The sequence below is a fragment of the Poecilia reticulata genome, linkage group LG14 (genome assembly GCF_000633615.1).
Source record: "Poecilia reticulata strain Guanapo linkage group LG14, Guppy_female_1.0+MT, whole genome shotgun sequence".
Classification (NCBI taxonomy): Eukaryota; Metazoa; Chordata; class Actinopteri; order Cyprinodontiformes; family Poeciliidae; genus Poecilia; species Poecilia reticulata.
Genome location: NC_024344.1, coordinates 3,667,792 through 3,693,901, shown reverse-complemented (window position 1 = coordinate 3,693,901; position 26,110 = coordinate 3,667,792). Strand labels below are relative to the sequence as shown.

Here is a 26,110-nt window from a genome sequence, read left to right as displayed (position 1 = left end):
CTGATTATGTCTAAATGACTCCGGTTAAATTTTAAGACGTGGATTCTCTCACATCAGAATCCATCTACACCACCCAAGTTTGATTTTATGTGCTCCTGATTTCCAAAAAAAATACCCTAACAGCCATGCGAGGCAGAACCAACATGCTGCTGGGCTTCGTGCTCCTCTGCTCCGCCTCCCTGCTCTACCTGGGCATGAACACTATAGACTGCCCTCGGAAAAGCCACCGCTACCACTGGATGAAACTCAATATGGCCTCGGGCAATCAGAGTCTGCCACACTTCCCGGAAGACACGCCCCTCATCTTCATCGGGGGTTTTCCTCGGAGCGGCACCACGCTGATGCGCGTGATGCTGGATGCGCACAGCGCCGTTCGGTGCGGCGAGGAGACCAGGGTGATCCCTCGCCTCCTGGCTATGAGGGCTACCTGGAGTCGCTCCGACAGGGAGAGGATACGCCTGGACGAGGCCGGCGTGACTGACCAGGTGCTGGACGCAGCGGTGCGAGCCTTTCTGTTGGAGGTGAGTGGTTCGTCTGAAACGAGAACGCCTCAAACACCCTTGTGTCCGTAAACACATTGGATTATAAGATTAGCTCAGCACAACGTCAATGTGTTGAAAGAGTTGTAGACATTTTTTAGCTATGTGAAAATGTGGCTATAAAAAAAGGGGCAGAATCATGTAAAATCTACTTTTTTTTTTAAAGTTACAGCATGTTCCAATGTTATTCCCTTATCTAAAACATACCTGGAGTATTGACTTGATTCTTTCATGCATGTTTAAGAAATCCTTTAATCTCCATGGCAACCATTCAGCTGTGCAAAACGCCTGGTTGGACTTAAGCTCCACCTTCAAGTTGCAGCTCCTCCTGGGAGTAAATGTAGCATAGTTACGTGGTTATGCTATAAAACAGCACTATGCGCCTATAAAACGCATAGTACTGCCTCTTTAAATCTCAGCCTTAGTGCCTTAGTGTTTGGCCCAGCTTCAGTCTGACGTTGCAAAAATCTCTCCGTCTCTCTCAGCTTTGCACAACTTTCCCACTGAGTTGTGCAAAGCTGGCTGAATTTCTGTCAGGCAGCACGGCCTGACAGAAACTCAGTCAGGCCGTGCTGAAAGTATCTTTGAACCTATGTTTGTAGTATTCCCACAGATTCCAAAATTTATTTTATTTCTGGATTTTATCAGCACCTTTCTAACACATTTAATGGTTTAGGTTAATTGGTTCTGTTGTAGCTCAGGCTGTGGTTAGGATCATTGCCCTGCTGGAACATGAAGCTGCTCTGTAATCTCAAAAGTTTTACAAGAGTTTTACAGATTTCCATTTCCTCCAGCTGTAGGAGAAAATAGTTTGGCAAGAGATTGTGGAGGTTTTTAAACAGTGCTGATATTTGGGGGAGGTTAGTTTGAAGATAGTTACTTTATTGTAGGGTTGTAGTTAAATCTCATGGCTGTATTGAATCGTGTTGTGTGTGCGCGCTGCAGGTGATAGTCGGCCATGGAGAGCCTGCACCTCGTCTTTGCAACAAGGACCCATTTGCGTTGAAGTCCCTGTCTTATTTGGCGCGCATCTTCCCCAAAGCCAAGTTTGTCCTCATGCTGAGAGACGGACGGGCAACCGTCCACTCCATGATATCTCGTAAGGTAAGCTTGTTTTCTTCCTTGTTTATTTTCACCTGGGCTGGAAAACGTCTTCTATGGCTTCTATTTTGCAGGATCATATTTCCAAGCTGGCACATCACAAATTTGTGCTGATGCTGCGCTTTCTGTGGGGATGTTGGTGGTTAGAGTGGGAGAGTGAAACAACGTTAGCCATGTTTTCTCACAGCAAAGCAGAATCTTTAGTGAAAGGTTTTTTTACTTTATTTATTTTTTTTATCGACTGCTTGTCTCAGGTGACCATCTCGGGGTTCGACCTGAGCAGCTACAAAGACTGTCTGACCAAGTGGAGCGGCGCAGTGGAGGCCATGTTCAACCAGTGCAAGGCGGTGGGGGAAGCGCGATGTTTACCTGTTCGATATGAGCAGCTGGTTCTCCACCCCGAGCAGGAAATGAGGAACTTGCTTCATTTCCTGGAGCTGGAGTGGGACGCCTCGGTGCTGCACCACGAAGAGCTGATTGGGAAGGCTGGTGGCGTTTCGCTGTCCAAGTGAGTGTTTGGCACGTTAATGCAACAAACTCTGACATGTCTCATCATGCAAGTATGCTCTGTTTGACCATGAATAGTTCACTTAGAACCATATTCTCTCGTGAATTAAATAGTCTTGAAATGTAGTTCTGTATAAAAAGTGCTTCACTTCTGGTGTGGGCACACAAGCAAAAGTTTCAGAGGCAGATATCTCCAAACCAAAACCTAAAATAAGTTTTAGAAAACAGCCTAGAAGCTGTTTGCACATCATTGATGAGCTTCTTGTGAGAAGTTGTGTAGACGTGTGAAATGACCTTTAAAGTCTAAAACTTGTGGAGAAAAATCTAAAAATAAGAGTTGCTAATTAGTGACTCAGTAAGACTCGGATGTGTTTAAAAAGAACAAGTGTAGCCATTTTAAAGACAACAGGTCTTTCATTTTCTGTAACAAGAAAAGTTACAAAACTCTTTTCTTGTTACAGAGTGAGAGATACAAGATTGTTTATACTCACATTTTCATGGAGTACTTTTCCGACAGTGTACAAATTTTAAAGCACCAAATTAGAATAAGGCAGCTGTTTCCTCTCCTTCATGCAGCTGTGAGACATTTCTGCTTTCTGGGATTAACTATTTCTGGGATTAACTATTTCAACCTGGTTTAATATTTTTTTCTTTTTTCAAGCTTTTTAAATCTGTTGTCTGTTTTTACTACGGCTATTTTTACATGGACCCACATTACACCTTTATCTTGACTTTAATTTTTATTTTTGAGAAAGCATAGAAACTCATATGATTTAAATTCCCACACCTGTCAGTCTAAGCAGTTCATTGGAATCTCCTCAGAATAACTGGACTTTGCTGTTTTTTTTATTATTATTGCAAGAAGTTGAAATACATTTCACTTTCACAAGAAACACAAAATTGAAATAAGTGCAGATCTCATTTAAATAAATTATAAACTTAAGTACAGTAAATTATTCATTTTTTAAGAGCTAAAACTTACGTTTATGTGACCAATACTTCACTAAAAGTAGCCATCTTTTGTTGTGTAACAGTGCTTTAAGTGCTACTTACTTTAAAAAAGTAAGTAATTACTTTAAAAAAGTAAGTAGCACTTACTTTTAAACTTTTTTTTTTTATTAAAAAGTTTTAAAAAGCACTTCTGATCTTAGGTTTTATTATCAGATGTGTGAGAACATATTTATGTTCCGGCTTAAATATGTTAATAACTACAAGTAAAGTAACTTCCTTTACTTGTAGTTTCTGTTCTAAACTGTTTTCCATGTAACCTCATCGGTCTCCCATGTCTTTGTGGAAGTATTTTCACCATCACATGTCTGCAACAAAGCTTCTGTCTCTTTTAGGTTTGCAGTCATTTGTTTATGCAAAGCTATTAGGATCGCACACCACCATATTTTAATCAGATTGAGCTTTTTCTCTGTAATACCTCAGTTCTTTCCTGTTTCAGCTTATCTTTTGTGGCTTTGTTTGGAATTATGGTTCCATGTGTCATGACCCAGTTTGGACCAAGCTTAGCTTTGCCTCAAAAAATGACCCTTTCTTTTGCATCTTGGGTTTGATAAATTGCTGTAATAACACATTACATGCATCACTGATGCAGGTTGTGTCAGCTGCTATCTGTTTGTAGAGTGATTGATTTTGGTGCAGAGTGATGACCCATCAGTAACTAATAACCACTGAGGTTTCATGCTTATGTTACAATATTTAGGTTGTAAAAAAATGTTCAAGCATTTCTATTATACATTTATGTGGGTTTGGTTTTAGAGAATTGTTTTTGAATTAAAATGCAGCTGAGGTTGGGAGGGAGATTTGTATCCGACTTGAGCCGCCGTGTTGCCAGAGTTTTCTTCTAAAGCAGCCTAACCTCTCGGGGTCAAGCGCAGCTTGGCGACCTCCCCCAGCAGACTTCATTTGTGCTGCTTTGTTCACTTGTTGTCATTCAAGCGGAGCATCTTTCTGCCTGGCAGCCGTTCAGGGGATTTGGTGGGAATCTGGCCGCCGTACTATGCTAAACCCAAATCTGTTATTTAAAGGACTTGGGCTGCATTCAGGGGGAATTAGCTCTCTTATTTTTCATTACTTATGCAACATTTACTCACACGGATGTTTCATAACCTTTCACAAAGATGTTACAAAATAAACCTGTTTTTTGCTTTTATTTTTGATGTGTGCATCAATTGCACACATTACATTGAAATGACTTGGAAAGTGAAATTTCATGTCGTTTATGGGTTTTATTAGTTAATTTTTTTAAATTCCTTCTCAACTTTCATTTTTGTTCTTTAAAACGTATAATTTTTATTTAGCTAACTGTTGATTTTTTCTTTTACTTCCTGTTTGAGTTGCTACTTTGACTTTACAAATCTTTAAAAAATACATTTTGCAGACGTTGCTAAAAAGCATGTCCAGTTTTTTTCTCTTTATCTGGTTTATTTTACCTTTCAGAAAAGCTCACCTGATGGCCAAACACAACCTGACCTGAGTGTGTGAAGAAAGCTGTTCTTTTTTTTTTTTTTTTTTTTTTTTTGTTCATCTAACACGTGTATTTTTTTTTTTTTTTGGCCAACTATTGATTTTTACTCTTGAAAGGGTTTACCATTTTTTCTTTTACGTCCTGTTTGGTTTGAACTTTTTTATGTTTGTAGACGCTGTTAAAAAGTGTGTTCAGTTTTTCTCTCCTTATCTGGTTAGTTTTCACCTTTGCCCTGTCAGACCTGTAAGCTGATGGCCAACTGTGTGTGTGTGGTGTGTGTGTGGTGTGTGTGTGTGTGTGTGTGAACAGGGTTGAACGCTCCACAGACCAGGTGGTGAAGCCAGTGAACACTGAGGCCCTCTCTAAGTGGGTGGGAAACATTCCCAGCAATGTGATCGACGACATGGCCGAAATCGCCCCGATGCTCGCTCGCCTGGGCTACAATCCGCACGCCAACCCTCCTGATTACACGAAAGTGGATCCCATCACTTCTTCTTTTAACCACTTACAGGTAAGGGACGGGAGCATTTTGTTTTTATTTTTAAATGTTATTTTCTTTCCATAAATGATTGTGACTCTAAAATTTCTTTATAAATTTCAACACTTTAATAGCCATGACTTCAAAGGATTGTTGGTTTGTTTCTTTTTAAAAGTAGACTTTTCTTCTATGTTGTTGTTGGTGATTCTTTCTTTTGAAACATTATAATTTGACTTGTTACAGTAAAGCAATAAATCAATTTATCGCAAGATAAATTAAAATTAGCTCAATAATTTCCATTTGGATTATTTATAAAATGCCATTTTATTTGTCGTTTCTGTTGTTTTGTTCATTTATTTTGGATATGTAAAATATCTCCAGTGTTAAATATTCATTAGAGTTTAAAGTTTATTGATCTTTGAATCTTTATTGATTATACCATTGCCAGTGTTACACGTCTCAGCATATAGTGGACAGTTGTAACAAATGATGTTTTGTTTTTTTTAATTTTAGTTTTTTTTTCTTCTTGCGATGAATTTCTGCTTCCCCTTTGATCTTGAAGGAGAGCCTGCAAAGACGAACAGCGGCAGTGATGGAAAAAAAGGACGACCGCCGTCTTCTTCCCCAAACTCTGTCTCTTTATTACAAATTATTGAAATCATGAAATTATTAACACTTCCTAGAACAATCACATTCCTGTGTCCCTCTGCTGCTACCAAAAAAACCACACAGCCTTCACCTGAGTAAAAAAGTATCAACTCCCACCAATCAATCCACAGCGCATGGATGTACATAAAAAAAAAACATTTCTCAAATAAGAGGATTAATTATGTTAAATAATGCAAGATGGAGATGTTATAATGAACAAGACATTAAGCTCTAATGTGTTTTGAATAACTACTGACCCACTGAACAACTACAGTTTAATTGATTACATAGAAAGGGAGGAAAAAGTAGCGTTTATAATAATAATAATAATAATAATAATAATAATAATTCACTTTTAACAGATAAAACAACACAATGTATGTCAGGGTACCAATGTTTGTTCGGGGAATGGAGCAGAGCTAAAAGATACATGTAGCGATCTTCAGAACGCCGTTAGTTGGCCGTTGTAGCCAAAATGTAGCTAACAAATCCCTTTTTTTTATTTTTATTTTTTTCACTGTTTCAGCACATCTATCAAATTACAAATCGTATCCAAATATACATTGTTACTCCACATTTTCACAGGGGGTGCAGCCCTCACCAGTTTCACATTACTAACCTGTAAAGACGAACAGCGTCAGTGATAGAAAAAAAGGACGACAGCCGTCTTCTTCCCCAAACTCTGTCTGAAGAGCAGGGGGCGGGGCTCCTCACTTCCGGTCTCCTGGTGAGACGTTGCCCGAACCTTGGTTACTTTTTTTTCCCTATTTAACAGAGTATCTTGGTCTGGAGTGATAATTAAATTCTCCCACTTTATGGTGTATCACACCAGTATATTACTTGAAAGTGGTCTCAATATTATTGTTTATTGCAATAAATTCTAGGACAATTTATAGAGCTAATGTTGAGTTTAGATCTTTTGCCTTTACTGTCATATTATTTGGAAAATGAACAGTCGTCTTTGGTCAAAACCAGCTTTGAGGACAATCTTCTCTAAAATGAATTGAATTCCTGCTGTTGAAGAAGCAACATGACTCTTATAACTGCGTGTTCACTTTTTCTGTAAATTTCTTTTCATGTGAGTGAGAAATGTTTCTGTTCTTCCCTCAGAGAAAGAAAACGGCAGCAGACCCTCCTCATCCCAGTTAAAGATGGCGGCTCTCTGCCGCCTTACAGACGCACCTTGAACAGACTTTCCTTGCAGCCGTTATCTCGCCTCACAGGGACGACTGCGGCGTTGAGATTACATTACATTCTTCTTGAGACTCGTTTACAGTTTCCAAGTGTGAAGACTGGTGGACTGTTGGATTAATTTGCGTTTTAAATGTCAGCTCTTCACCGTGAACCGTTTTCCACAGATTCTTGACACATCCTATCATTTCCTACCTGACAGTGTTTCAACTTTTCTCCCAAGTTCATCGCAATGTGAATGTGTATTCAGACCAATAAACTCACTAAGAGCTCAGTCAGTGGTTGTCAAGCATAATGACTGTATATATTTTTCAAAATGTACTTTTATTTTCTTAATAAATTATTTTGGTTGAATGTTCATCAGGCATTTTTTGATGGTTTATTACAAGACAAACATCTTTCTACACAGCATCATACTTATTTCTTCTGTCCATAGCGCCCTCTTGTGGTGCTTTAACAACACAGCACCTCTGACTTCCAGATAAAGAAAAATGAGAGGCAGGTATCTGAACATTATGGTCAGTGGATGGGAGCAAAGCAGGGTCAGTGTTTGGCTCTTCTGTTGGCATTTTCTGAGCCCAGATGCTCCTGCTGCTCAATACGTCGGCTGAAGAATCCTCTGAACTGCAGCTAATCATGTCGAGGAAACATCTGGAGAACTGAGAGAAGCACAATAAGGGGAGAAACTGTACAGACAGTAAAGATGGTACAACACAGTTTACCTCTGGTATGAAGAAAAAAAACATTTCAAGATGTGAACAATGATTGGGTTTAGCAAGATTTTAAATATAATTGAGGATAAAATATGGTGGTAGGGTTGGGTTATAAAGCAAAATCCAAAACTTTGAATGTAACAGAACACTGTTAATTTGCTTGATAAAGAACAGGTTTCCAATAGAGGTTCTCCTGTTGAACTGCTGTAAGAAATTCTTGAACCAAAATAAGTTAAAAGTATTTAAATATTATTTCCTCTAAGACCTGTGTTTAGTAGCTTGGTTTATTTATGATCCAAACTGAACCATGTAAAGTTCTGTGATTAACATTAACTCTACACCTCCCCCCTCTCTACTATAAACTAAAGTGATGGCAGCATCATGCTGTGGAGCTGCTCAGAGTGGATGGAAACATTAATGTAGCTAAAAACAGAACAGAGCACCTAAACACAATTTCCACTGTGGAACATGGGAGTGGCAGCATTATACTGTGGGTATGCCAAAACCAATGTTCCAGTTTCCTTCCCTTAAGGGGTAACACTTCATTTGAAGGGGGGTGAATAAGACTGACATGACACTGTCATAAACATGACATAACATGTCATGAACATGAATTAGCCTTCATGAATATTTATGACTGTTGTCATAAAGCGTCATTCTGTAAATTATGACACTTTTAATACAAAGTTGACATTATTCAAAATGTCTTTGTTATGACAACTTGACATTAACCAAGAAATCATTACGGATATAAATTTGTTATAAAAGTATTACTGATTGCGCTTTAAAAATTTGGTAACTTTATATTATTAAAGGTAAGTTTAAACAGTAATGATTTCTTGGTTAATGTCAAGTTGTCATAACAAAGACATTTTGAATAATGTCAACTTTGTATTAAAAGTGTCATAATTTACAGAATGACGCTTTATGACAACAGTCATAAATATTCATGAAGGCTAATTCATGTTCATGACATGTTATGTCATGTTTATGACAGTGTCATGACAGTCTTATTCACCCCCCTTCAAATAAAGTGTTACCCATTAAGTTTTATAGCCAAACGTATGGAGCTAAATTGGGGGCCATAAAGTTAGTTCTAAAGAAAAATAATCCGAAACTTAAAAAAACAAAGATCTTGAATCTCAAAAGCAGTTTTGAACACTTTTTACAGTTCAGACTTTTTTTTCTCAGTTTCAAACTTTCAATTTCAAAATAATTTTTCAGTTTCAAATCTTTTTTTTTTTCAGTTTTAAATATTTTTTTCAGTTTCAAGCTCAATTTCAAAATAATTTTACAATTTCAAATGTTTTTTTTTTCAATTTTAAATCTTACTTTTTCTCTTCTAAATCTTTTTTTTCCATTTCAAACTTTTTTTTCAATTTCAAAATAATCTTTTAGTTTCAAATCTTTATTTTCAGTTTTAAAAGTTATTTTCCAGTTTCAAATCTTTTTATTTAAATTTTTTGTTTCAAATCTTTTTATTCAGCTTCAATTCCTTTTCTTTTTTTTTTCTTTTGTGCAAACATTATGGCCCCAGTTTAGCTCCATACAAAGCACCCAACAGATGATCACAACAAACACACTGGTAGTTGTGCTCGCCTACCTGGTTGTTGAGCAACACACATATGACCGGATTGAGAACGGTGCTGGTCTTCGCCAGCAGGGCGGGAATCAAAGCGGCTGCAGGCGGCACCGCTCCTGGCCGTCCGAACGAGGCAAGCATCGCCACCACGCCGTATGGAGTCCAGCACAGCAGGTAGCCTGTCACCATGGCAACCACCATCAGGAAGATCCGACCCTCGGCCTGCGATTTGTTGAAGCCGGCCGCCTTGGAGACACACGAACCACCGCTGGTGAGTTAAAGGAAAGGTCGACTCGTCACACAGAGGTTAAAGGTCAAGTTCTAAGCAGACCTGTCTCGTCACGCCTCGGACCGCCAGCAAGATCCGGCCGTAGCAGAAGAACATGAGCAGCAGAGGCAGGAGGAGGCAGAAGACGAACAAGCAGATGATGTAGGAGCGAGCCGTGACGGAGCGGCACCGCCACTGGACCGAGCAGACGGTGCCGGGACCCTCCGGCCCGTAACTGCTAAGAGACGGATATGTTAGGAACCAAAAAAATACATCTGAAAGTCCATTAGACAGTTTTTTTTTTAATTTGTATTTAGTTTAATCAAACATAATCTGTCTCTAAGCCTGTCGCAATTACAAGTTTTGTTGGGCGATAAATTGCTATTGCGATAAACCGCAATATTGTTGTTTTGATATCATTTTCAAGTCATGTGAAAAGTGAGAATATCTGGGTTAAAAACAGTGATGATACAGACCTGCTCCAGCCCAGCAGTGGCGGTAAAGTCCAGGCCAGTGAGTAGAGCCAGGAAAACGCTACGGAGAGTCTGGCTCTGCGATAATGTGAGGAGCTGAGCTGGGAGCCGCTGAGCAGCACGGCGTACCGCTCAAAAGACAGCAGAGAGAGAGACACCAGAGAAACGACCCCTGGCAGGCAGACACAGGGCAGAAATACATTAGCAATATGAGAACAAAGCCACACAATAACAGGAAGTTGGGAAATTTGACTGCTCTTCCACATTTTAATCAAAAATAGTAATTTAGATGACAAATATTGCAATTTAAACATGTGGCGAACAGATAACAGAATCGCTCTTGGACATCTCAATAAATAAGCTAATCTTTATCCAACCATTTTCATTATGATATAAAAACATACTCTTTTTTCATGCTGTGGCTTAAAAATTAAGTTTGTCCAACTTATTTTTGCAGTGAATGGTCCTAAATTGACCATTCACTGCAAAAAAAAAAATCTTAAGTATTTTTCTAGTGTAAATATCTCAGTACACTTGAAAGTAATTTACAAGTATTTTTCATCAAAATGTAGGATACAATAATTCCTTAATATTTATAAGAACTACTTATTATAAGTGACTTAATGTACCTTTGGAACAGTAGCACTTTTTAATGAATAAGTGACTTAAATTTCTTGCTGAAATGTCACTTTAAAGAAAGTTGTTTCCTGTTTAAAGTGTACTAAGATATTTGCAAAGGAAACTAGACCAAAAATATTGATAAGATTTTGTGTTTTAGCAGTGTAGGACGTTTCCACAAAATAGTTCATTGTACAGGTCATAGCTGTATGACCCCACAGGATGTAAAAACTTCCAGTTACCGAAGAGCGCGTTGGAGAAGCCGTACCACCGGCACCCGTAGGACCCGGTCAGCCACCTGCCGCGCACGCTGGCCGCGAAGCTGAGCGGAGTCCCGAAGAGGCAGACCAGCATGTCGCTGACGCTGATGTTGACCAGTAGCAGGTTGGCTGGAGTCCGCAGCCCGGGGTAGCGAGAGAAAACCAGGAGCAACAGGAAGTTGCCCAGGACGCCCAGGACCAGGATGAACCCGAGGGCAACGGCAACCGAGGTGTGAGCCGCCCGGCTGAGAGAGGAGTCCGACCCGGGCGGGGTCTGCTGCCCGCCGCTGAGGTTACTGTTCTCCTGCTGAGTGTGGATCATCATGGCACTTAAAAAGACTTAAACAGAAAAATAAACTGTATTCTCTAAAGAAAATTAACATATAATGGTGCTATATTCAGGCGTAGCATAAAACACACTGAGCTGAAAAATGATGAGGATGAAGGGAGGGACAAAACTTCAGAGCTGCTGCCAGTCCTTACTGTCCCACTTTTTTTATGCCACTTATTCAATTAATCCAATCCAACATTTACATAAATGTGTTCCAAAATCAACTCTATGCTAACGAGAAAGGGAATGAGGAAAAATAGTAGCTCTTTCTTTATCAAACACATGTTTTTAATTGTTCTTGATGCAATATTGCACAGCAGATTGGAGACCTCAATAAATGAGCCAACTCGTCCATTATGCAAGGTTTGCCTGACTCAGAGGGAAGGCCAAGAATGCTCACACCCATGAGCCAAGATGCTGAGGCATTTGACTAATAAATGATCACACTGCGCTTTTTATCTCATGAAACTCTTTGCTAACTAGAGTAGATTAAAAAAATACTTAAAAGTTCCCTGAAATTAACCGTGTGTGTGTGTGTGTGTGTGCATGTTTTCCTTTTCTTCTGATAGTAGAAAATGTCTTTCACTGCACCTAAAATCTAATACACAGTCATTATGTGATAGCCAACCATGGTCCAGGAAACAGTAAACGGGGCACCGTTTTTCCACAGGAAAAAGGAAGAGACTATTCAGTCGACTGGACATGCAAATAAGAGATACTTTTTACAGGTCCAGGTCCAAAGGAACAGAGTCTGCTAGTGAGCAGAACCAGAATAACATAATATGGTGATGGGGAAAAAAAGAGAATTTGTATCTCCTATTAAAAAAGAAAAATACTATAGAAATGTGGCTCACTTGTTTTTTCTTTACTTGAGGATTTATCAAAAATATTTGTCTCTAATTCAAGAATGTGAAGCATTTTAATGTGGTTACCTCCACTCAAGTTCATTTTCTTTAAAAATGGATCATCCCCTAATGGCTTTCAACCTAATAATAGCATCTCAAGTAATTAATGACGGTGATGAACATCTCATTGGAGAAAAAGGCTATTTTGGAGCTCTGCACCTTTTGGGAACTTAATATTAACCATGGGATAATATTCCACATGCTGGGTTCTTTATGTATTTTGTTGGTCATAAAAGATTTAATATACGTTTTCTTGTTTTGGTGGTTATTAACTTACAGAATAAATTGAAGTTAGTGGCTGCATCTAAGAAAACAGGGTTTGTGTTTTTCTTTTTTATGGCATAAATAATTTATTTAGGGCACAACTGACAATTTACTATTTTATCATCTGGTGGTCATCCGCTGAAAGTAAAACAAGTGAAGATTAGGGTTTCCTTCACACTATGTTTTTCTAAACTCCTGCACTCCAGTGATGTCAGAATAGTTCTTGGATATTCAAATTCAATAATATTTTATTGATCCCAAAGGGAACTTAAATATTGTGACTCATATTCAAATTCTTTCAAAGAGTTATTGTAGATATTAACGGCTGTTGGCAGGAAAGATCTCTTGCAGCAGTCTGTATTACAGTGAATTCGAAGAAGCCTCTGACTGAAGACACATATCATGCAGGTCACTATCTTACTATTCAAAATATAAAAATTCTCTAAATAAAACTGTAATGTAGTCCTGAAAAAAAAAGATTGTGAAATCATCCCTCAGTCATATTGACTGCAAATGGATAAAAACGATAAAAAGTACACCCTAACAGCCACCATTATTGCCCATATCAAAACCACTACTGCTTATTAAAAACACAAAATTAGTGTAATTTGTAATTGCTTGGAGTAGAACATTCTCAAAATATAATATAGACTTGAAGAAAAACAATAACATGACAATAACAACAGTTCTATTGTTATTGTCATACATAAAAGGAAGATTTTTCTTTAATTTCAGGAAGACAATGGTGTGGATTACCCTAATATAAAGCCAGAGGGACTATTGATCCCTAATAAATTGCATCTTCAGTCTGGGAACGGAGCGAACATCTTGACGCTGCAGTGACGTAGACAGAGGCCGTTTCCGTAGCAACTGTGCCCGGTCCGTTACCCGCAGCGGTCGCTGTTCAGATCAGATCCGATCAGTGAGCGGAGCGGAGCGTTTTTCTCGTCAGTTACCGGGATTCCACCTCTGGGTTGCGGGGTGTCGAGACACGGGGGCGGCGCAGTATCGAGGTGGGGAGCCCGCAGGTCCGTGCGGAGATGCTGAACATGTGGAAAGTCAGGGAGCTGGTGGACAAAGCGTGAGTACCAACCGAGATGGAGGCGCAGAGCTAACCCGCTAAGTGGCCCGTGAGCTAACCGGTGATTGAGCGGCTCTCACCGGGCAGCATCATTAACTTTTATCGCTGATGGAGGAAAGAATACGGGCCTTCAGCTGTTAGCTTTGACCACTTGGCAAACTGCCAACCTTGTCCCACGAATTAATATGTCGTGGCGTTTTCATCGTTATCTGTTATGGCATCATTGTAAAGTGAGAATGTGTTTGTGGCTCTCAGTTAGCTAATTCGGCTATAAGCAGGTCAGGTGTTGTTATCCCTCAGAGTGCTGCTGCAGCAGACTAACAGCCTAGCTGTCCCACCCCGGTGATGCTCACCATCTCCATGTCCGCCCAGCACACTGCACACCTCCAACAGGAAGGAGGCTGATTGATAATGACGGACATATAACCGGCTAAGCATGTTGTATTCTCAACATTCACACTGTCCCGATGAGGCCCACAGCAATGTAGCATGCTGGCAAACAAACACATACTTTAGTAGGACATGTGTGCCTCTAAACACATGCATTGTGTTTTTTATGCCTCTGTGATATAGGTTTACGAATGTAGTTATTACATTGTAACCATGCAGGAGGAAGAAAATCTTCTTGTACTCTTTGTTCCTGCAGCTGCATGCATTAACTTTGGCTGAGTAAAACCAAAACTAACCCAAAAGTGTAGGTGCAACTACTAATGCGGTTTCTTCAACTCTGTTTCTGATTCAGGATATGGGGATGACTGCTGACATTTAGTTTGTGACTCTTACTGCTGTAGCTAGTGTAAAAGAGTGACATTAAGACTAATAACAATAAGTATTACATCTTTAAACTGAGTTTGGAGTCCAAATACATCCAAATTTCTTTTGTGTAATTTTGTAAAGTTTATTTCCATCCATGTTTGTAGATTTATAACATATTTCTGCAAGCTGTAATGCTAACTGACAGTTTTTACGGAGGATTATTATAATGTTTTGATAATGGACCCATAAGGAAGTATAAATACATTACTGCACAATATCAAGAATACATGTCATTGTGATGCTACAACAAATATTTTTTTATAACGCCACAAAGTAGTGCATGCCGCAATCAGCAATAAATCAATCGCATGATAATTTCCATTTGCATGATTTATTGTTTTTCTCTTTCTACCAAAACCTGGATGACAAAGGTTTTCAGTATGGTGCATTGGTTTTGTTTGAAGGACAATTTTCTTTAGCTTCATTACTCATTTTATTTGTTTTGTTTATTTATTTGGGGTATTTAAAATGATGTTTATTAATCTTTGAAAATGTGTTCTTGCGTTATTATGCCATCATTTTATGACTTGAAAATGTTCTCAAGACAACAACATTATCATTAATTTCTATAACTTTTGGGACAATTTATCATCCAGCAGAATCAGTCATTGTGACAGGCCTACTTGCAACTGAAAATAAAGACAAAAAGTACTAAATGGAGTTAACATTAAGACCAGAGAAGGAAGAATACAGATGAGGGAGTAGATGAAGCAGCACAGAGCTTGAAATGGAGTAACAGACAACAGCTTCCATCAGCTGTTGGTTGTGGCTGGCTGAGCATGATGAATACACTCCATTATTGATCTGCCTCCATAGAACTGGCAGCAGAGGCATTTCTTTTCCAGCATATTAAGAGTCACGCTAATATAAAGCTTTCTGCTTTCTGCTTTCTGCGATGGCTGATTATAACACAGTTAAAAGTGGCTGCTGCCTGGGATAAATCATTGATCATTGTTGGTTTTCTCTTGCTGTGAGTTTGGCAGGTTTCAGAGAACAAAGAGATGGGGAGTAAGGCAGGAAAAGAAAGGGACTGCTTACTGTGAACAAGCACTGAAAGAGAAATGACAGGAGTTATTTTAAACTGATGATTCGAGGACTAAATTGTTACCTGAATAAGCGTTGCGTATGAAGAGATTGGCTTTGTATGTACAGGAAAACAGAGAGTAGAAAGTGAAGTACAGGAACAAAGAAGACAGGAAACAGCATACCTGTGTTCACCTCCCTTTGATGTACAGACTTCCTCTCTTCCCTCTTTGTGCCTCAGAAAGCTTCTGCCTCTTTGCCCACATCTGTTATCTGATAAAGAGTTCAGCAGCACAAAGGCTTTTCCAAAGTGTATTTGTTATTCAGTGAAGCAGGATTCTGCCGGTCCTCAGACAAAAAGCTATTTTCCACCATTTATAATTTGTGGTTTTGTGTTCTGAATGAGTTGTTGTAATAAGCTAGTAAATAAATTGTATTTGTATAGATGAAAATCACAATATGCTTCAGAGTAAAATAACATGAAATAAGCACAAATTCAGGTTTTTGCTCGTTTTTCTGCTCAGTCTGTTGGAAGTTATTTTTTGCCTATCTTTCCATGTTAAGACAAATAAGCTGTAATGCATACAAGTTTTATAGCCACACTGGTGATTTTAACAGGTATAAATGTTTGTGTCAACAGCACTAATGTGGTGATGAACTACTCAGAGATAGAGTCTAAGGTTAGAGAAGCTACCAATGATGACCCCTGGGGGCCCTCTGGACAGCTAATGGGAGAGATAGCCAAGTAGGTGTAACAACACACACACACACACACACACACACACACACACACACGGTCATGAGATGTGATCTGTTTTACTCATGGATGCCAGCAGAATGACCATAAATGTGTGTGTGTGTTTATAGAGCTACGTTTATGTATGAGCAGTTCCCAGAGGTGATGAACATGCTGTGGACCAGGATGCTGAAGGATAATAAGAAGAACTGGAGAAGAGTGTACAAGGTAGGACTGCCGCACATCATACCTGTGTTCCCTGAAGTCTGCTCTGGGTTTGTTTAAGCAGGGTTAGAGGTTTTTTGCTTGACGTCAGGCCTACATACGGCTTCCCATGTTTTTCACACGAGGGACTGTGACCAGACCCAGTTTCCTTCTGTCTGTATTTCATTTTTTAGGTTCAGTTTTCTTTTTACATTTGTGTGTTGCATCTCAGAATCTTGATCAGTGATTCTTGATTGGGTCTCATGTCATTGATGTTATGAATAACATTTTTTTTTTTTTTTTTGCATTTGACGATTTGCAGTCGGTGTTGAGCTGGTTCCCCCTCCTTGTGGTTGAGAGGCCATTTTACAATCTTTTTGCGGGATTATTCTGCAGTTTTATCCTGTTCCAGAAATGAAATGTTTTCTTGCATTTTGATTTGCAGAAGGAGCAACACTGATCTAAAACCAAATTATATCTATTATAATCTGTTCAAACATTTCTGGATTACGACAATTTGAAAAGCCTGATTTCTATGTGGAGGCAATTCTGACCTTACTTCACTCTTATTACTTCAGCTTTTTTTAAACAAAACTACTACAGCAGGTGTGTCATCATGTGTTTTGAAAATCCTGCAGAATTTCTCTCACTGGTTTTGTACGTCCATCACTTTCAGTGAAGAAGAAAAACATAATTTCATCAGCAACACGAAACGTTGCAGCTCTGTAAGCGAGGCTTCTTGCGTTAAATTTTTAACCAGCTTCTGTTTTTTTAACATATCACTATGAAATGATGACTGAGCTCAGAGGAAGAATGTTGTAAAATTACTTTTTGACGGTTAGAAAAATGAAACCTCTGTCTCTCAAGTCAAGTTTGTGTAGCACATTTCAGCATCAAGGCAGTGCAAAGTGCTTCACTTCATAAAAACAATACAGTAATCATTTATGAAACAAGCAATAAACATTACAAATGCCATCATCAGAACCATCAGGCAAATATACATCCATATAATATTTAGCCTTGATTTAAAGGAACTCAGTGTTTCAGCTTGCAGTTTTCTAGAAGTTTGTTCCAGATTTGTGGTGCTTAGAAGCTGAATGCTGCTTCTCCACGTTTGGTTCTGGACCACCAACCTGCCCGTTTGAGCAGTTTGAATTTCTGCGCGGCTGGAAGCCTCAGTTTGTCTTTTCTTTCTAACACACTGCAGAGACCATCAACTTTAAGGCTAAATTAATTGTATGTGAAGGGGATCTTAGTAAAGAGGAAGTGCGGAAATGTTTTAGCCAGCAGTTTAAAGGATCAAAGATAAAGCATTACAACTTATGAAGTGAAAAACAGTAAAAATATTTTTTTACACACCTGAGCAGTGGCAGCCAAAATCAGCCAAGCCGTGAATCTGGGTTGCTTCTCTCTTCGTCTTTCTAATATCCGCATCTCTCCTCCAGGCCTTACTCTTGCTTGCCTACCTGATCAGGAACGGCTCTGAGAGGGTCGTCACCAGCGCCAGAGAACACATCTATGACCTGCGATCTCTAGAAAACTATCACTTTATCGGTGAGTCTCTTTTTGCAATTTTTAAGCTTTTTTTTTTGCTTATCTTGTGTTGAAAATTCAGTACTAGCATTTATCAAAGCATTTGGATTAAGATATTTCAAGGTTTCCCACAGAATACTCGCTAAGCTCGGTGGTTGGGCGCTAGGGCGGTCTTTCATCCAGCGGCCCGTCGTGTTTTTGAGTTAAAAAATATTTAAAGTTAACAGGAAATTTGAAAATCCATCCATCCATTGTCTGTCCCTAGTGGGATCAGGAGGGGTGCTGGTGCCTCTCCAGCGAACGTTATGGGTGAGAGGCGGGGTCACCCTGGACAGGTCGCTAGTCTGTCGCAGGGCAACAAGGAGACAGACAGGACACACACACACACACACACACACACACACACACACACACACACACACACACACCTAGGGACAATTTAGAGAGACCAATTAACCTGACAGTCATGTTTTTGGACTGTGGGAGGAAACCGGAGTAYCCRGAGAGAACCCACCATGCACAGGGAGAACATGCAAACTCCATGCAGAAAGACCAGGGCCAGGAATTGAACCCAGAACCTTCTTGCTGCAAGGCAACAGCTCTTCCAACTGTGCAGCGCCGACATTTGAAATTATCACTTGATAATTATGTTATTGACAAATTGGGAGATTAATACCTGAAAACCAACTATAAAGTCTTAAAAATTGCAAACATTTTAAAAAGACTTTAAAAATAAGCAGTTCTTAGCCTGTTGGGGGCACAAGTAAAGCCTGGTGGCCTGCCAGGCTTATAATGCAGTGAGGGAAACCCTGTGTTTTGTCTTTGAATATAGAGCAATAAGTGGTTTTATAGGTTTGAGTCTGTGTGTGACTGTATCTGTTGGGTTTATCTGCAGATGAGAATGGGAAGGACCAAGGAATAAACGTACGTCAGAAGGTGAAGGAGATGGTGGAGTTCATCCAGGATGATGACAGACTGAGAGAGGAGCGAAAGAAAGCAAAGAAGAACAAGGATAAATATATTGGAGTCTCCTCTGACAGTATGGGCAGTGGAGGTGGCAGCTTTAAGAACTGTAAGTAGCTCACAGCGTTCATCTGACAGCTTGAGTGGATTAAAATGAAAATCCAATCCCTCCTGGAGAACCTCAGAAATATATTTTCTACAGCAAATGTAGCATGCTTTAAATCTCTAAAGGCGTAATTCTATAAGCGAGTAAATTACTTCACCGGTTTATTATTTTCAAATATAAAATTAGGTCGGTAACTGCTAAAAATGGAAAATCATTGAAGAATGTTTCTGACCTTTTGTTTTCTGCAAATGCATTTGCCATTACCTATAACATTTAAGGCTTCAGAGACAAACTTGGAGAAAATATTTACTCACTTCTCGCAGCTCTGACCTCTTTATTGCTGCTATATTTTAAATTATTTATGGTATAAAAAATATGTAGTTAAAATAAGGGTTTAAAATGCTGAATCTTTATGTTTTTGATCTTTTCTTCTTCCAGCGAACGAATTGGATCGGAATAAGTGGGATGAGGACTGGGACAAGAGCAGAGGAGCTTTCCCTTTCAGCGAGAAGCTCGGAGAGATCAGTGACAAGATAGGCAGCACCATCGACGACACACTCAACAAGTTCAGAAAGAAGGAGCGAGACGACTCGCCTGACCGGATCAGGTAAACCGACACACCACTCCGACAGCAGGAACAATCATGAGTCATATTCAAATTATTTCCTGCATGTGGATCCACTGGTTCAACTTAAAATCAAAAATATATGGCGGAAAAAGTTGCAAAATTCTAACTAGCAGTTAACTGAAGTAAATTTTGATTCAGTTTAAGCATTTAGTTTTCTGAAGAATCGTAAATAAAGCTCATCTGTCCCTGCAGACTTTTTCTGAGGATCAAAAGGATCTCATTGTTCCAGCGTATCAGTCAGGAGAAGAATCTAAAACAATGCACTGCATTGTACTTAGTATAAATTGCAACAAAAATGTTAGATTTCTTCAACATTAATGCAAAGACAATATAAAAACTAGTAAAGGAGACATTCGATAGGTCTACAGTAACAATGAAGGAACAATATTACAATATGTACTTATATATCTGGGCTGATACGTAGGATCACAAGACAGACACCAGACTTGGCTAAACTCCTTCAAAACCTTGTGGAATGATATGTTCTGTTTTGCTAAAAGTGCATAAACCAAACCAGCACCATACCATGCTGCACAACAAACGTACCAATATATTTAATCTCTGTTTGAAAGAGATTATTTACAGAGAAAACCAGCTGAACAGAGATCCGAACCCTTCAGACTTCCACAAAGACACAGCAGATCAACCTTTGCATAATCCCCTGAGTTCTGATGCGTCCCTTATCTGGTTGCCATAGTGACAACGAGGAGGAGAGAGGATCAAAAAACGGGAGGCAGGAGACGATCGAATTTAAAGACGAGGAGGAAACGGTCACGACGAAGAGCATCCAGATCACACAAGCGACAGAAACCACGACCACCACCACGAGGAAACGCAGCGGGGCGGCGAGCAGCAAGACGCTGGACCTGGGGGCTGCAGCGCACTACACCGGAGACAAGAGCCCAGAGGAAAAGGTGCACACCGTTTCTATGGTGACAATCATCTTCACCTTTGAAGGTTTAATTGCTGCGTCTTACTCCTCAGTTGTCGGCAAAGCAGACTTCCAGCGGTGGACTGGCTGACCTACTGGTGATTGACCCTTCAAACAACGAGAGCACAGCGGCGGGTAAACACACACACACACGCATTCCTCTCCTACGCTGTCCAAACACACTTCTGTGTCCTGTGGTAAGTTTGTGTTTGTCTTCACTCACCCAGCAGGGACTTCAGACCTCATAGGGGGCTTTGCTGACTTCTCCTCACCTGCAGCCTCTGCCAGCCTCCCCACCTCCACTGGTAAACGCCTCCCCTCACTGCGCCTTTAAAACCTTCATCATGCCCTCAAAATAAAGAGGATTAGTTCACAATCACACATTGTAAAACATCAAATACAAATTTAAGAAATATATCAGTTTATGCAGGTTGTCTACCTGTGTCTAAGTGAATCCATTAGGCTTGGAGATAAGCACAGTCTGATTGAGTATTGAATTTAATCCAAAGATTTCCCTTGGATTAAATTTTTCTATTTAAAAATAAAATAGAAAAATATTTGTATTTACAGACATTATTCCCTATTCTGCTGTCTGAATGTTGTCGTTTCTTCCTTATTCTTTTTTTTAATTTTCCTTCCTTTTACAGTATTACAGTTAATTATTGATGTTTTTACCTGCGAGGTCAAATTACTTCGTATTACCGTATTTTCCGCACTATAAGGCACACCTAAAAACCTTCAATATCCTCAAAAGCCAACAGTGCACCTTATAATCCGGTGCGCCTTATATATGGACCAATATTGAGCCACAACAGGTCTATCTACTACGGTAAGCAGCCGTCGTCTTCATTTTCCCCGTAGAAGAAGAAGCGCGGGGTGCATGCTGGGATAGTTGTCAGAACGCTGGTTTGTTAATAAAGTTTGATAATACATTTAAAGCCAGGGGGTCGGAGGGGCGGGGGAAGAGAGATAGAGACTGTGGCGGCAACGTGTCGGTTGGTCTGTGTTACCCAGAAAGCAGTTGGGCACAATATCACAACACCAACACAGTGAGTGAAACAACGACTGGGGCAGCCTACTATATAAAAAACTCGGGGACATTTATAAAGTACTCGGGGGCCACTTCTTTACAAATGTGGATGTGTAATAATAGAGTACAAATTGGCAACCCAAACTGAAGTGTCTATTCTATGCGCCTTATAGTGCGGACAATACGGTACTCAGAGGTGGGCAGAGAACCCAAAAATTATACTCAAGTAAGAGTAGCAGTACTTCAACATATTTTTACTCAAGTAAAAGTAAAAAGTAGCCGTCCAAGAAATTACTCAAGTAAGAGTAGATAACTGATCTACTTATCAATCATTTCTAATTTAAAAATTACATCATCAGATAAAACAAAATGTAAAGTTAAGTGGAAATTTTGGTATTTCAAGGAACAAAATTACAATAATTCATATAAATAACAAAAAGTAACAAGCCCAAATCAGTTTCTTTCAATATAAAACTTATGAAACTTTAACAAAACTGCAGGTGTGTGTCTGTCTGTCTGGTGAATTTTTGGTTAAAACATGTTTGTTTTTCATTCAGCGGTTAGAGAATCCAGAAATTTTACTCAAGTAAGAGAAGCGACTCAAGTAAAAAGTACAGCGTAGTAAAAATACTCCTAAAAGTGAATTTTTTCAAAACGTTATTCAAGTAACTATAATTGAGTAAATGTAACTAGTAACTACCCTGCTCTGGTATTACGTAACCTTTACTTTTTTTGACCAGCTGCTGCCTCTTCCAATGGAAACGGAGAATTTGGGGACTGGAGCTCCTTTTCAGGAAATCCTCCCGCTCCATCTAGCTCCGGTCCTTCGCAGCCGGTTACCGACCTGTTTGGCAGCGGACCGTCACCGCCACCACCGCCGGCTTCAAACCCGTCCTCTGTCCCCCCATCTGCTGAACTGTTTGACCTGATGAGCGGAGTCAACCATCAGCCAACCAATCCGCACACGACGCTCAGCGCTTCCCAGAGCATGACCTTCTCTCTTGGCGGGGTGACACCGGGAGGATCCGTTGCCATGCCTACGATGCCACACTCCCGCTCTCAACAGGTATCAAAGGAAATATCATTTTGAAAAAATGTTACATTATTGAGGGCTAATATTGTGGAAAAAAATAGTCTAACGTATTTTCTGCACTACAAGGCACACCGTTACATAATTACCATATTTTCCGCACTATAAGGCGCACTGGATTATAAGGCGCATCTTCAATGAATGGCCTATTTTGAAACTTTTTTCATATATAAGGCGCACCGCATTATAAGGCGCATAGAATAGACGCTACAGTAGAGGCTGGAGTTACGTTATGCATCCACTAGATGGAGCTGCACTAAAGGGAATGTCAACAAAACAGTCCGACTCGGGTCGGCGAGGAGAGCCTTCCGCTACTGGGCCGGGGCCGGACGATGGTGACCCGTCTCCGTTCGCGCACAGCATGTTGGTGGAGAACGTGGTGCTAAATGACCTGCAGACAACCTGATTATCAGGTCGGTAGGTAGATAGGTCAGTCAAACTTTATTAACAAACCAGCGTTCTGACAACTATCCCAGCATGCACCGCGCGCTTCTTCTTCTACAGGTGAAAATGAAGTCGGCGGCTGCTTACCGTAATTGCTAGACCTGTTGTGGCTCAATATTGGTCCATATATAAGGCGCACTGGGTTATAAGGCGCACTGTCGGCTTTTGAGGAAATTGAATGTTTTTAGGTGCGCCTTATAGTGCGGAAAATACGGCAACTATTTTTGACCTTTTTCATACATGAAGCACACCAGACTGCAAGGCGCATTAAACGAAACAAAACAGTCAGATAAGTCAGTCAAAGTACATTACGTATTACTCCGTGACGCTCCTGACGACGGCAGCCACAATGTAAAGTAAAACATTTTGACAGAGCGCCGTCAGCGCCATGTGCCACACAAAATCGCTTCAAGGTCAGTAAGCACAACCAAAATTAATCCACATTAATTCACTAGAGGGGACTGTTTTACTCCACAATATATAATAATAATATATATGTCGTTTTAATAATAATAATAATATATATATCGTTTTTTGATCAAATTAAAGGCTTTTAAGTGCACCTTATAGTCTGGAAAATACGGTAGATTATTCTAGACCTAAATTTTAGAATTAGGTCTTGTATTGGCAAAAGGTATTTCCTCAAAACGTTTGCTGCTACACAGTATCATTTTGTTGCTGCACCTCTGACCTCATCTCACCTTTTAATAAAAACCATAACCCAGGAATAAATCAGACAAATCTGTTCCAGAATTTGGTGGGCATGGTGTCCCAGCAGCCAATGGGATCGCAGCAAAAGGCTGGAATTGGAAGTCAGGGGTCGTTAGGGTCAACTTGGTCCGACCCGTCTGTCAATATCAGCCTGGACTTCCTGTCAGCTGGACTCAACCACACAAAGACACCACCAACTCTGAACAATATAATCCAGCAACAAGGTAATGTCCTTTACTGAGCTTTTTATCTGTTAAACACAAACAAATTGGACTTTCTGAAACTTATTATAGGGCTTTGCAAAAGTATTTATACACCTTGAACCTTTTCACATGTTGAAAACCTCAAACTTCAGTGTATTTTATAGGGATTTTAACTTTGTGATTAATTAACATAATGTAGCGCATAACGGTAAAGTTAGACACATCAAAATAAATTCTCCTGGACGATTAATTGTCCCAGAAGTTATTGCGACAAATGATAAAATTGTTATTTTTAAACAATGTCCAAGTACTTTTAGAGCGTTCTCGTTTCTTGCTTATTTTTATTGGTCTGTCTCACAAAATACATATATTTTGTGCCATGTTCAAATATGAAAAGGGTCAAGATGTATGAATACTTTTGCAAGGCACTGGATTACCTCTGTAAACTCTTCAAAATATTCAAAGGAAATATACACATATAGACACAGTAAACCATAAACAACGTGGAATCAGATTTGTACCTGTGTGTGTGTTTTTGCACAGGAGTGCCTCCAGTCAGCCTGTTGGCTCAGAGTTTTGGAGGACTAACCCTCAGCTCACCACCTCATGTGGCTCCCATCAGGCCGCCAGCCAACCCCATCATGGCCAGCGGCGCCATGGCGATGGGCATGCCTGCTCCCCTGGGCGTGGGCATGCCACCTTCCATGGCCACCGGCCTGCAGAGCGGGATTCCTGTGAACCCAGGGATGATGGGAATGAACATGAGCATGAATATGGGCATGGCCGCCCCGGTGATGATGGGTGGCATGGCAGGTATGGGGGTGCCAGGAGTGGGAATGGGCCTGAGCCACTCCATCAGCCCCGCCGTGGTCCCACCCAAACAAGATGCCTTCGCTAACTTTGGCAGCTTTGGGAAATGAAGGTTTGCAGTCAAGTGTGTGCGTTTGTTTGTGAATGAGTGAGTGAGCATGAATGTGTGAAACTGCGAGTAAGCGAACTGCAGAAGGACTTTGCTGTACTTGAAGACAAACCTTGCATGTTTCACTGTCTGCCTCTGGGCTTTGGTGAGCTGGCGCCGGTGACTCTTTGCCATCGGTTCCCACCGATTCGCCGCAGAAGAAAGCAGAGGTGGAGCGAAGGTGTTGGTACATAATCATCATTACTTCCCTTTACTGGAAAAATCATTGTCTTCACGAGTTTTTATAAAACCATATGTTATCCTCCATCGTTTAGTTTTTTCTGCACAAAGAATTCAGTTTAGCTAAAATGGCACTGAGGCCTTAATTTTGCATTGTAACTGAGAAGGTAATTTTTTAAAAATCCAAATTTAATTATAAATTTAAGCCATTCCATTTATACTCCGACTTTGCAAAGCCCTTTTCAGACATGGATCATTTGCTGTTATGTTTCACAACAAACAGCTTCATTTATGCTGATGTGTTAATATGAGTTAGTCATGTAAGATTGGCCATCGGTGTTTGCAGGTCAAAAAATAACACGTTGTTTGGTGCCTACATCCATTTGTACCTGTAAACAAACCATTGTTTACCTGTGTACTCCACTTAGCTTTCACTGTAGTAAAGACATAAGAAGTCATTAAAATCCTCAATCATTAGAAATAATTTAATTAATTTGGATATTTTCTGAAAACTTGGTGTCAAACTCTATTCGGATTTATTTTTTTGCTAAAATAAGACAAATTATGACCTCTGGTTAAACCAAATTAACTAATTTGGGTCATAATCGATCTCCTGTTGGTACGTATTGCTTCATTGGAGTTATGTGAACAGATTTCTTCACTGTAGGTCATGAAAATTACATATAATTGGCAGCTTTCAAAGTGGATATTTTGTACCTGGAAGGTGGATGACTCGACAACTACAAAGGTCAGAAATGGTGGAAATGATCAGCACCTATAATTACTACATTCACTCCTTCACCAAGCTGTACCTGAAAACCGTTTCACTCTCATGTACTCGATTCATGGAATATGTTTATTTGTAATTTTAAAGTGACTTTCTATCTTCTACATACCCCTACCAAGTATTTTGGTTCTAAACTACAAAAGGTATGAATTGGTGAATTATAAAGTCAATTTACAGTTTGCTCTTAACTCAGCCATAAACTAGATCAAGTCCTACATAACGTTGTTAAAAATGTAAAAAAGAAATAGTCTGAAAGCAGAAACTTTAGCAGCAGTCCCTAAGCTGTTTTAAAACCTGCGTGCTGAAGGGAAGATTATTTAGATGCTGAATCTAAA

At 39.8% G+C, this 26,110-nt stretch overlaps 3 protein-coding genes across 7 annotated transcripts; 2 read left to right on the top strand and 1 right to left on the bottom strand.

The window, feature by feature from the left end:
- The first annotated feature begins 47 nt into the window (after positions 1–47).
- Positions 48–7,295, top strand: LOC103475655 (protein-tyrosine sulfotransferase 1-like). Its single transcript, XM_017308637.1, has 5 exons — positions 48–521; positions 1,485–1,643; positions 1,895–2,148; positions 4,930–5,131; positions 6,857–7,295. The coding sequence occupies exons 1-5, from the start codon at positions 126–128 to the stop codon at positions 6,893–6,895; spliced, it is 1,050 nt and encodes a 349-aa protein (XP_017164126.1). The 5' UTR covers positions 48–125; the 3' UTR covers positions 6,896–7,295.
- Positions 7,296–7,329: 34 nt separating this feature from the next.
- On the bottom strand, positions 7,330–11,627 carry LOC103475656 (pinopsin-like). 2 transcript variants are annotated; one of them, XM_017308636.1, is made up of 5 exons: positions 10,834–11,627; positions 9,977–10,145; positions 9,564–9,738; positions 9,254–9,478; positions 7,330–7,596 (listed from the first exon to the last, which is right to left on the bottom strand). In XM_017308636.1, the coding sequence occupies exons 1-5, from the start codon at positions 11,174–11,176 to the stop codon at positions 7,339–7,341; spliced, it is 1,170 nt and encodes a 389-aa protein (XP_017164125.1). In that variant the 5' UTR covers positions 11,177–11,627; the 3' UTR covers positions 7,330–7,338. The 2 variants fall into 2 exon arrangements, with proteins under 2 accessions (XP_017164125.1, XP_008425678.1); XM_008427456.2 differs by having other exon boundaries at positions 9,564–9,735.
- A 1,589-nt stretch (positions 11,628–13,216) lies between these two features.
- LOC103475657 (clathrin interactor 1-like) lies at positions 13,217–25,073 on the top strand. 4 transcript variants are annotated; one of them, XM_008427460.2, is made up of 12 exons: positions 13,217–13,432; positions 15,912–16,016; positions 16,139–16,235; positions 17,657–17,765; positions 18,640–18,816; positions 19,252–19,420; positions 20,139–20,355; positions 20,441–20,507; positions 20,603–20,677; positions 22,143–22,468; positions 23,688–23,871; positions 24,394–25,073. In XM_008427460.2, the coding sequence occupies exons 1-12, from the start codon at positions 13,392–13,394 to the stop codon at positions 24,768–24,770; spliced, it is 1,944 nt and encodes a 647-aa protein (XP_008425682.1). In that variant the 5' UTR covers positions 13,217–13,391; the 3' UTR covers positions 24,771–25,073. The 4 variants fall into 4 exon arrangements, with proteins under 4 accessions (XP_008425682.1, XP_008425681.1, XP_008425680.1 ...); XM_008427459.2 differs by having other exon boundaries at positions 20,600–20,677; XM_008427458.2 differs by having other exon boundaries at positions 20,426–20,507.
- The last annotated feature ends 1,037 nt before the right edge of the window (positions 25,074–26,110 follow it).

Coding starts and splice junctions, on each gene's coding strand:
- LOC103475655 (XM_017308637.1), top strand. CDS start 126: ATGCGAGGCAGAACCAACATGCTGCTGGGCTTCGTGCTCCTCTGCTCC. Junction 522..1,484: donor TGCGAGCCTTTCTGTTGGAG/GTGAGTGGTTCG, acceptor TGCGCGCTGCAG/GTGATAGTCGGCCATGGAGA. Junction 2,149..4,929: donor GGTGGCGTTTCGCTGTCCAA/GTGAGTGTTTGG, acceptor GTGTGTGAACAG/GGTTGAACGCTCCACAGACC.
- LOC103475657 (XM_008427457.2), top strand. CDS start 13,392: ATGCTGAACATGTGGAAAGTCAGGGAGCTGGTGGACAAAGC. Junction 16,017..16,138: donor CTAATGGGAGAGATAGCCAA/GTAGGTGTAACA, acceptor GTGTGTTTATAG/AGCTACGTTTATGTATGAGC. Junction 23,872..24,393: donor CAATATAATCCAGCAACAAG/GTAATGTCCTTT, acceptor GTTTTTGCACAG/GAGTGCCTCCAGTCAGCCTG.
- LOC103475656 (XM_017308636.1), bottom strand. CDS start 11,176: ATGATGATCCACACTCAGCAGGAGAACAGTAACCTCAGCGGCGGGCAG. Junction 10,146..10,833: donor CTTCTCCAACGCGCTCTTCG/GTAACTGGAAGT, acceptor TCTGCCTGCCAG/GGGTCGTTTCTCTGGTGTCT. Junction 9,479..9,563: donor TCCGAGGCGTGACGAGACAG/GTCTGCTTAGAA, acceptor TGTGTCTCCAAG/GCGGCCGGCTTCAACAAATC.